Below are 12353 nucleotides of genomic sequence, written 5' to 3' on the forward strand. Positions count from 1 at the left end.
TGCATGGCAGTATGATCTGTTACCCAGATAGACTGGATCCCGTCAATGTTTGTAAAGTTTGACACATACATGGTTACAGTGGGCTTAACTCTGTCGGTGTTCTCAGAGTCAGAACACAATACATGCATGGCAGTATGATCTGTTACCCAGATATACTGTATCCCGTCAATGTTTGTAAAGTTTGACACATACATGGTTACAGTGGGCTTAACTCTGTCGGTGTTCTCAGAGTTAGAACACAATACATGCATGGCAGTATGATCTGTTACCCAGATAGACTGTATCCCGTCAATGTTTGTAGAGTTTGACACATACATGGTTACAGTGGGCTTAACTCTGTCGGTGTTCTCAGAGTCAGAACACAATACATGCATGGCAGTATGATCTGTTACCCAGATAGACTGGATCCCGTCAATGTTTGTAAAGTTTGACACATACATGGTTACAGTGGGCTTAACTCTGTCGGTGTTCTCAGAGTCAGAACACAATACATGCATGGCAGTATGATCTGTTACCCAGATATACTGTATCCCGTCAATGTTTGTAGAGTTTGACACATACATGGTTACAGTGGGCTTAACTCTGTCGGTGTTCTCAGAGTTAGAACACAATACATGCATGGCAGTATGATCTGTTACCCAGATAGACTGTATCCCGTCAATGTTTGTAAAGTTTGACACATACATGGTTACAGTGGGCTTAACTCTGTCGGTGTTCTCAGAGTCAGAACACAATACATGCATGGCAGTATGATCTGTTACCCAGATAGACTGGATCCCGTCAATGTTTGTAGAGTTTGACACATACATGGTTACAGTGGGCTTAACTCTGTCGGTGTTCTCAGAGTCAGAACACAATACATGCATGTCAGTATGATCTGTTACCCAGATAGACTGTATCCCGTCAATGTTTGTAAAGTTTGACACATACATGGTTACAGTGGGCTTAACTCTGTCGGTGTTCTCAGAGTCGGAACACAATACATGCACGGCAGTATGATCTGTTACCCAGATAAACTGGATCCTAAGATAACCAATCACGGCAGGTGTACAGTTTAAAATCTTAGGTTGCAGAGCTGGTTACAACCAAAATCAAACACACCATCAAAACACAAGATAAATGTTTTCAAAACAAGCATAGTCATTGTTTGTAAATTGTTTAAAATTTTATCTTCAGATTATTTGTGTAATTTAATTTAAGATTATTGGAAGACATTTTGGAAAGATCAATTAGACAAAATTTTGATTTTACTAAGATACACACCTTCTAACAAAAGCTGTGCAGTTTGTTTCTCATAGAAGATTAAACTTGACGATATTATGGTGCAACAAATATTTAATCTGTAAAACTTTTTGTTTTTTTGACACCCGCTAGTTGCATAATCTAAAACTTATGTTTCAGGCCTATATAAGAAGTTGTATTATTCGGTATTGTAATTATTTCAAAGGAATTGGAGCAATTTTATCTAGTGTTTATAAATATGTTATCACTTTACCGAAATCAATATATTAAAAATTCTATAATTCTTTGTTTGTTTAGAATGTATCTGAATATTAATCTTTATTTTGCTCAGACGATTGAGCTTGCCCCAGAAATTTAGTGTTTAAATCTATTATATTTGGCTATTCCATATTTATACTTTTTGATCTTATAATATTTTATAACATGCTTTTAAATCGTAAAAATTGTTCAAGAGGTCAAAAGAGTTATTTATTTAATTTTCTATTCAACGATTGGTTTAGATGGTTTAATAGAAGGTCGGAATCGGCATAAAAAGTTAAGCTGCCAATTTCACCGAACATAAAATAATGAACATTTAATAGCGTTCACCTTTATGATGCGAGAGTGTTCAGTCAAAAATGATATTAATTTGGATTATTGCCTTTGTTGGCGAGTGATAATTTGTTCAGATTGAGAGCTGATATGGAATATTTGGCGGAGATTTGACTATAGGTGACATCTCTATAAATATTTATTCAGCATATGGTTATGTATTATTGACGATAAATCTATGTATTGATGGTGTCAGATCTGCAAGCTGTTGTTCTCAGGTAAAACTCGTTACATGTGAGACCAAAGAAATACTCAGGTCAGCAAAATATTATTGCTTTTTTTTCTTATACATCAGTAACTTAATTATTGGGATTTTTTTCTTATATCGCTCAGGAATTTGTCATTCATTTTCTTCTTAGATTAGGGTACAGCAAGATCAGCATAAATTAATAAGGTCATGGCGTATATTGCAAAACTTTTAAGTTTCATAAAAAAACTGATCAAAACTTTTTTTGCCATTAATACATAGCAGTACTAATATATTTATTATTGTTTCCTAAATTGTATTTAAATCTTAAAGATACATTGTATCTTGTCCATTTCAAATTTTATTGACCGACATACCTAATTCAAAATTGATCTGCTTTATAGATGTATGGTCCTATTGTTTGTCTTTTTCATCTTTTTTTGCCATGGCATTGTCATTTTAATTTTGACTTAAGAACTAGAAAATATCTTGGATTCTTTCGCCAATCTTTTTTTTTTACCAAAAAAGGGGGAATTATAATAACAAGTTGCTTTAAAGAATTCCTGGATGATTGCAATCTGTTTCTTTCTTAAATGTTTTCTGACTTTATTTTGTATACATATATAATTCAAATACTGTCTAATACGTCTACTTCAAAAATCCATTAAAATCGAGACTTTTTAGAGACTTTTAAACATTCCTTAAATTTACATTTATTTCATTATACATGTAATAAATAAAAATCTAAAATAGTTTGTTTGTTGATATTTCACAGAATTTTTAATTGCCTCTGAACAAAACTGAGAATATTAAACGTACTGTTATTAAATTTGGCATGTAGCTGAAAGTTAAATATTTCTCTACGGACCTTCTGTTGATTATTTTTAGCCAGCATATTATTTATAATTGCCAAGTTGTAAGAACTACAAAAGCAAAACAAATACCTTTTTAATAAATGCCCTTAACAATAAGCTTGAAGGAAAATACAGTGTTAACTTGGTGCAATAGGATTATAGCCTTAAGACTCAACAATTAATTAAAAACTAATAAACTCTTCTTATAATATGGTTTATTCTTATAAATGCCATTTAGAAATTGGGGGAGGGGAGTTCATTGAGTACTAGGAAAAATCACGAGGCTGTATTCGTTTAACATGAAATGACAGTTATTATCGGAAAATATTATATTTTAATAATTCATAACAACAGAAATGATATTATGTGCTTTTTAATTTAAGTTCAAAGTTGATTCATAGTTAAAATTCAATATGCAGTAATTATTACTCCTACAATTTTTGTTCGTTTGTACATTAAATTCAAGGTCTTTTGTCATTGAATGATATATTTGGTGGTTGTTTGGTAATTAATTCTTTATTTCTGGAGTGATATGCATAAATAAAAGAATTAGGGTGTTTTCTACATTAGCGACTGCATTTAGCTTTTATTCATTGCATTTATTTTGATGTGCATATATATATGCAATTCTTTTTCAAAGACAACTTGTGAGTTTTTTCCTTTCGTTTACATCATTTAGTCTATGGTGAATTAGTCTCATTGGCAATCATATGATGAGGGAAGTTTTTTAAGACCTTGACTGGCTATACACCCCTAAATTTGCATGGTCGGTTGACAATAATACCACAGCATTTTATATTTACTAAAGTATATTGAAATTCTCTTGAACTGGTACATAGTAAAAATTAATCAGAGGTACCAGATTTATACTCAAGTATGCAGACCTGCATTTAATCGACATAAAGGAGACATGCCTATTTTCTCTTTGTTGTTATAGTTAACAACAAAAAGGATGATTATTATTCATGTTAAGATTTTGTAAGCTTAACAAAAAAAAGATCTGTTTATAAATATAAAACAAGACATGGTTATGTAACCATTGAGGCTTAAAACATCTTCGCAATTGTTTGAGGCCTGTTTTGGGGATAATTTTGAAAACGTAGAAAAATGGTCATTGTATTTCAGTGAAGCAACGATCTGAAAAAGAGCATGTAGGGCATTTCATGACCCTCATTAATTAATGTTCAGGAGTCGGTTTCGCCAAAATACTTACGATTAAGATTGATTTTAAGTCATGAACAATTCAGTATACAAACGATAAATCTTAGTCGTAACTTTTTTGTGAAACCTAATCCAGGTGCCTCACGGTACCATAATGACAGCTCTTTATCGACATATATATTTTTTTATGACACAAAACTATATAAAGACTATAGGAAATGTAATATGGGACCAAAGATTTGAGCGTTGTTTAAACATAGAAATCTCGAGAGGATATACATTAAGTCGTAATAGTCCATTATCCAAATGGATGTTTTTACTTGGGTTTATCATTGTATGCCTAAGAATGTCCACAAAAAATGCAAACACTGTGTCAAGATTTAGAAAATATTTCAAATTGAGTAATATCAAGTGGAAATGTGATTATCTAGTGTCATTATATATAGGTCTTTGATTTAATCAGGTTTAAGTTGATTTCAAAATATTTAGTTGTATATATCTTAAAAGGTACTTTGACATAATGGTGACTTTGAAATGGATAGGTGTTACTTCACACAGGTGTTCTTGAGACGATATACTGTGTAACCTTGTATAAAGATGTTTCTTCAAGTGTATGTGAAGTAATCTTATATCTGAGCAACGATTCAATACACTAAATCTATTGGATGGAGTTAGATGTATAGTTAATGTGTCATTGGTAATCATACTTCGTGCTACATGCATCTCCTTATTTTTATATTTTCTTAGATACTGTGGATTCATTATTTTTCTTTGGATACCTATTTTTGTGGATTTAGAGGGTACACGGGAACCATGAATTTAAATGTTCAATGAATTACAAATTTTCCATAGACTTGTATGCTGATCGACTATAGCAAAACCATGAAATTAAATATCTATGAAAGTGTAAGTTTTCTTTATCCATGAAAATTGGTAGTCACGTAAATAAAAGAATTAACAGTACACTAAATCAAATAGATGGAGTTTGGTGAATTATTAGTTAATGTCTCATCAGTATAAATCATGCATCTCTTTATTTTTACATTTTCTTAGATATAAATTGTATTTGAATATAATAATGCAGAACAAAATGTCATAATCTTGTTTTTGACATGTTTCAATTCAATTAGTTCAGACAATGTCAGATGAGGCAAGTCATATGATGTGAACTGATGCTCAATTATCAAGTTGCTGTATCTATTGTACAGGTGGGATTGTTTTCATGTATGTTCTATGTAAACACCTGAGGGTATCCGAAAGTATAAGACATAAATTAGGTGTTAATAAGTTCAGTCAGTCAGACATTTGTTTGTTTGAATTATTTGTGACACCTGAATTAATTGGGTAACAGATGGATAGAAATATTTCATTCAAATTATGACATTATTGGATGAATTTTGGTTGATTTATTGAACTTTTCGATCCAGAGAGAGCAAAATTTTGATTCCAACAAATACTTGTTAATCTTTGGGGGATCTGTTCTTTTGTATAACAGTTGACTTTTGATATCAGGAACATAGATAAGTCTATTCATATTTGATATAACAAGATTACTGTTTGACTCCTTTAAGGAACAATAAATTAGCAAACATTGAAACACCTGTATAAGTTATATAGAAAAGAAATGTGCATAGCTATAAAATCTCCTTTGTCAGGGTTTTATATGGACCAGAATAAACACATTTCTGAAAGATAACACTTGTGCTGCTATGTATTTGGTACAGAACTTTTTCTTGAATATGATATATTATAACATCTCAATATATTAACTTCTGCCAGCAACCATGAATAAAGATGAAATAAAACTTTCAGCCAGTTAAAAAAAAATAGTTGAATTTATTTTAAATTTTACATCACAGTAATAAATAGAATAAATTCTCCTTTAAAGTCCCTGACATAAAGTATACTGTTTACATCCAAGGACATTTTACTGTTACAGCTAGCAATTATATACCTTGAAAAAAAAAATCAAATCATTTATAGATTTTATTGTTTGTCAATCTTTGTTAAAGTATTTGCAACGTTTTTGACAAAGTACATACAAAAATACCAGGGACATTTGGTCTCCTTGTCTGATACCTTTATTAATAAATTTGTATATATCTGTCACAACCTACGTAGATATTGTACATGTCTACCGTGTAACATTATGTAATACTTGTTTTGGTGTTTTTTTCACTGTCACTTTATCTTTGATATAGATCTAATGATAGGAGCTTTAAGATTTCTGAATTAAACACGTTTGAAGTGAGCAATTGAAAGGTTAGTTTGAATAGTCTTTTCAAGGTTTTTATAAATTTAATGTTGCTTTCGTTGCATAAAATGATTTTTAGATTAAACCTGACACTCCTAAATAAATTTAAACTTGGTGTGGTTCGATCATAATTATTTCTCTTCTCTTGTTTTTATATAGATAATTCTGTTGGTTTTTTTCGTTTGAATTGTTTAATGATAGTCATTTTAAGGTTCTTTTTAGCTTGCTGTTTGGTCTGTGAACCATCAGGGTCTGTGTTGAAGGCCGTACTTTGACCTATATAATTGACTGGATGGAGAGTTTTCTTATTCAGGCACTCATATCACATCTTTTATTCAATCTATAATGTCAATAAATTTGTAGTTGCAGTTAACAGTGTATCATTTGCCTATTGTTAAGGTAATTCAAGTTTCAGTTTCTGTCTTAGCTTAGAGAATAGAGATTACAGATTGCAATGTTAAATTCTGATTTGCATACAAAGGTGCATATATTTTGCCATAGGTTATGTTTGATGAAGTTTTTTTGGAGAATGTAGTATTTTTTGTGTAAATTGTAGTTGATGCCTAAAGCTTGTTGTAAAATGCATATGTCATGTGAGTGCAGAATGATGTATTCTGTACAATTGTTAGTACAAAATTCAGATATTATTTACATATTTATATTAAATTAAATGTTATTATCCATTTTTCATATATTATTCATCAAAGGGAGTTACTAGTATTTTATTCAAATGTCAACAAGTTATGAAATTGTAATTTCTATCTATATCTATATCATATTTGCAGATATAATTATTTACTTAGCTGCTGTATTATACAGTATTTACCCGGCACCTTAAGGATTATAATGCTGATTTAAATTAATACCCCCATGCAATTCTGGTAATATCAATTGACAGAAATTTGATAAAAAGTTCATTACTAAAAATGTTTTAGTTCTGTTAACCTTGACGTTGAAATAACCTAAGTGCTCTCAACTTTTTCATTTATAAAGGTTCAAATATTAAAATACATGTGTATACCCAAATTATTAAAATCATGCATTGGAAAAGTTCATAGTTGTAATTTAAAAGTACTTTCACTTTAAGCCGTTTATGGCAGTAATTATGTCTCGTTCCATGTTTTATCTGTGGTTTTGCCGTAAGATAAACATGAAAGAGGACAAAGGAAGACTTTTCATTAAACGTGCACCTGTAATATTTTACTTATTAAAAAGACGTATTAAATCAGGTTCTTTTAAGAACTTTTGTTCAATATTTACACTTTATTAAATGACAAATTACAATTTTTTCGGTCTGGTAATTTCGACATGGTTATTTTGAATTAAATGCATGTCAGATCAAGTATGCGAGCCATAATAAAGTGATCCATAATTATTAATTAGACAATTAATGACAAAATGACATGCTTTTGCATGTTGATTGGATGCGATTCAAACAAATTAAAACTTTACATGGGTTCTTTTCAAGGACATGGTGTAAGGGTACTGTTGTAACAAGATTACGTAATATAAAATGACAGCATACCTTTGATTCTATAGAAAATATGTACTTTGTTATGAGTTGCCTGGGAAACACACAGAATACATCCGTGAAACGCTGCATCTTAACATACAAATAAGTTGTTGTTTAACGATTTTTAAGTGGACGAGTGTTTTATATGCATGTGTAGGGGAAGAACACTTCTTAAGTTGTTAAAACTCATGAACTTGACTCAATAGCTATTGAAAATTGATCAAAGCTTTCATATTATGAAAATAAACCAAACTGATATAAATTTTCATTGCTACATAATAATCTTATAGTGCAAGGAAAGCAATAGGTTATTTCATAGACATATGAAATGCACTTGATTTATATAGAAGACAATTATTTGTTATAAGATATATAAAAAAACATGTTGACATTTTATTAAATAGCAATACACTTTGAATTAAATTTGGTCTTTTCTTTTTCAGTGGTTCAAGACCTAGGCGTTATGATAAACCTCCTTCAGTAAGTTCATCAACAGAAGGTAGTATACAGTCGTATCAAACCCCAGCAAGTAGAGAATTGAGAGAGGGCGCCACTGTACAGTCATATCAAGCCCCAGCAAGTAGAGAATTGAGAGAGGGCGCCACTGTACAGTCATATCAAACCCAAGAAAGTCGAGAATTGAGAGAGGGATCCGCTGTACAGAATGAAAACAGGGATAATCAGCTACCAATGGAACAAGCAACAACCCCCACAACAAAGCAGGTGAAAGAATGGCCAACGATGGCGGATTTGTCACAAAAACAAATATTACCTAACAAATATGATGGTAACCAAGGTTACTTCAACCCTCATCTGTCTCCATCTAAATCTTCTCCGAGTCTCGACAAGGAGGAACCACATCATCCGAAAACTGGAAATTACACGTCACCTTTAATGAATAAATCTAGTCCGAATATCCATGACGACGTTAAAAAATCAACACCATCATCATCATCGACATCCTCATCGTATTTAGCAAATCAAAAATGGTTTTCACCGAATGCCTACCAAAAACAGTCACCTAGACAATATCATAGTAGTAGTAACTTTTATCAATCGTCACCGCAATTCACAAAACATAATCCAAATGACTATCAAAACTTACAAGATATACAGCAAAGCATTAACCAACCTAATGTGATGTCATATACTCTTCCTCCACCTGTAGAAAAGGAGGAGAGTGACCCAGAACTTCAAGGACTGACGAAAGGGGATAATCGTCCCTTGTGTTCCCCGCCTGCTCCACCAACCAGAGATATATCAAGTTTAAAATATGTGCCATTAAGTAACCAAAGTCATGCTAAATATCCATCATGGCCAGTAACACAACCGAGTGCTGATATAGAAAGTGGCGAGCCTATAAATGCTCCACATAGTTTGCTAAATGAACACAATCCAAATCAAAATAATGTTAGAGCGTTAAAGGACAGGAATAGTCCAAATTCTGAACGAAAAGCAAGTGACAGAAATGCAAGTGACCCTGGGTTCAAAAAACCTATTCCTTTTGCTGTCTTTCTCAAGAGACCAGATGAAAGACACCAGCAATATGGAAGTCATGTTAAAAGTGATAGAAAAGACACTGATTCTAAAATGAACGACTTTTTTGAGAGTCTACCAGGATATCAGCAACCAATCTTTGACCAGGACGGTCATCGATTTGGGGATGAAAAATACAATGTGTCCCCCCCAGAACGTGAGAGTGACGGGAGATATCCATCACAAAGGGTTTCAAATAAAACTACTGATAACAGATACACCCCTCAATACAGGGGCTACCAGGATTCTTCAAGGATAGCAAGAGACTCTGGATCAAATCCATTACTTAGTCCAGATAAGGACTCTAAACAACCGTCATTCAGTGACTCGAGATATTCGGATAAATCTTTGTTACAAGTAACACCAGACAACAAATTTACGGACAGTAGTACAAGTCCTATGCAAAGTCCTAAGGATTCCAAACTTCCGCATGGATCTAAGGATAATTATCCGGACAATGTTCAAACTAGCATATATGATCCCCAAAATAATAGTTATCTTGTGAAGAAAACTATGGTGTGTTATACAACAGGAACGCAGACGGAATTCAATTCACCAAAAAAGAAGTCGCCTTTATCACCAGGATATAATATGCATTTTCCATTTGATAAATCAAACCAAGCAATTCAGACTTCTCCTGAAAACACGAACAAGGATGACGATTTTGTTCACATGCGAAAACGTTCTCGAGATAAACATGAGGAAAGTTACGAATCTCGACCTAGACCAAAGAGCACTAGTGAAAAGGATAAAATTTTACTAAATAGTATAAATTCAGAACTTGATTCAACAGATCAGCATTCTGCACCATTCATGAGAAAACTAGCTCGTGATTTATTGGCTAATCAGACACAGGAACATAAAAGACGATCGACAAGTTCTAGTGGTGGTAGTGGATTACGTAGTCCAAGCTCAGACTATTCTCATTATTTTGGTGAACTTAGAGAATCAGGATCTTATAGTAGTGTTATAATTCATGATGATTTGTCTGAAGCTGAAAGTGCCACATCTTCTAAACCTGATGGGACATATGATATTGAAAAACATCATTTACATCAGTTTGAAAAGTTGAAAAGTCCGAGACGTAGTCTTGATCCGTCAATGTTTTCACAGAAATTTAGTAGTACCCGTGGATTACAAAACTCTCGGTACGGATCGGAAGCACAATTGGTGAATCAGAGTCACAAAGATCATACGTCAAGTATGATTAATCTACCCAGATCAGCTAGAGAAGATTCACGACCTAAATTTTCTAGGCCAAGTACCGATTCATCCACGCCATCACATAAGACAGGAAGTTCTACTGATACCTTTTCATCAACTAGTACCCATTATAGTTATGACGCTTCTCCTGGGCCGTATGTTCCTGGAATACCAGGACCAGCACATCATTCAACTAGAAGGGAATCGAATGATTCAGTCTTTTTTGAAGAAAAGTCTCCATTTGAGAAAAAGGGAGATAATTTCAAAGATTTCAAATCTCAAAATGACAATGACAAAAAATCAAAAAGTACTGCTTGGGTAGGTAGAACACAGTCTATGAAAAAGGCTTATGGGGTATATGATGAAACACATAGCTTGATTCATAAGAGACAAGAAAGTGAAGTCTCGTCAAGTTCTAGTGAAAATCATCAATTTATTCATAGTCGGTCACAGTCTGATTCAAACTATTTGCCGATGAATGAAATAAGAGCAAAACAAAATAGTGATAAAATGCTTGGTGCAATTAACGAAGAAAGTTTAACATCTGAAGCAAGATGGCAAGATGCTCTTAGGAAATCAAAGTCAAAAGAAATTTCATCTGAACAAAATTATAGTGAACTTGATGTTAAAAGGCATGTGAACGAAAAATTACGTGAGTATCAAAATAAAACTGAATTGGAAAGAACAAACTTAAAAAGAACATCATCAGAACAGTTTAGGCCAATGAAAGAAAGAATGGCAAATAATAAGACACATTCAGAATCTAAACTTGATGAACCTAAACAACAGTTATTACCTAACAAAGATCTGGATATGCGTCAGTCTAAAGTACCAAACCCTAGAGAGAAACTTTCACAATCACCATCTCAGTCACAGACGGATTTACGCAGTCCTTCAAGTTCTGATTCCTCTAGGAGAAGCAGTGATCGACTGCCTTCTCCTTCTAATTCTCGTTTAGATTTACGATCTGACTCCAACAGTGGTAGCGATAAGAAATCACCTTCTCCATCCTCATCACGTAATGATTTAGTTGGTTCTAGAGATGATCTGAAACGGGCTCAGAAAAATGCTCTCCAAAACTTTATGCTTAATAAAACAGGTAGATTACCGTCAGATGAAGAAGAAAAAGTCCAACAACTTCAAAATAATGGAAATGTACAATCCCAACCTGATCGTCCAACTAGGTTGTCTGTCACCGAATCTTTTCGTAAGAAATATGCAGAGGGTGATAAGTTAAGAAGGTCGAGGTCAATATCGTCAACCGACAGTGGGAATTACACAGAGATGAGACCACCTTTGCGTCCACAGCCAACTGAATGGTCAAGAGTGAGATCCCAGACAGCAAGACGACCACAGTCTATTGGTTCTGATTCTGGTTCTAGTTTGGTGGATCCCTATGCTGTAACACCAGTGATTTCGTCTTCCTTTGACCACCAACGAAGTGATTCATTAGAATCACCAAGGGTAGAACAGGTAGGGTTTATATCAAAGGAAATAGTACTTGTATATATATTTAATACAATGAGAAGATTTGTAGTTAAAAGAAGCCAATAACAAGCATACCTCACTGGGTATGGATATAGATGTAAGATGATGTGTTATGTGTTACCAATGAGACAACTGCCAAAAGTCACAATTCTTAAAAGTAAATCATTATAGGTCAAAGTAAGATCTTCAACACAAAGCATTGGCTGAAAAATAGGAACAAAAGTAAGAACAAAACAAATGAAAAAATTAAAAGGTTTTGAAGCACTTATCTGAACAGAACATAAACAACAATAAATTACATGATTAATATTAATGGCGAGAAGA

General features: G+C 33.0%; 1 protein-coding gene across 7 annotated transcripts in view; it reads left to right on the forward strand.

Annotated features, from left to right (window-relative positions):
- Positions 1–12353, forward strand: part of LOC134697259 (serine/arginine repetitive matrix protein 2-like) — a 107061-nt gene that overhangs the window by 60788 nt on the left and 33920 nt on the right. For 6 of the 7 annotated variants that reach the window (XM_063559417.1, XM_063559418.1, XM_063559419.1 and 3 more), the window contains one exon: positions 8246–12014. In XM_063559417.1, the coding sequence (XP_063415487.1) occupies positions 8246–12014 (3769 nt within the window). Of the gene's footprint in view, positions 1–6215; positions 6298–8245; positions 12015–12353 lie in introns of those variants that run through there. The other variant, XM_063559423.1, reaches the window with a different exon arrangement.

The sequence above is a fragment of the Mytilus trossulus genome, chromosome 14 (assembly GCF_036588685.1).
Source record: "Mytilus trossulus isolate FHL-02 chromosome 14, PNRI_Mtr1.1.1.hap1, whole genome shotgun sequence".
NCBI lineage: Eukaryota > Metazoa > Mollusca > Bivalvia > Mytilida > Mytilidae > Mytilus > Mytilus trossulus.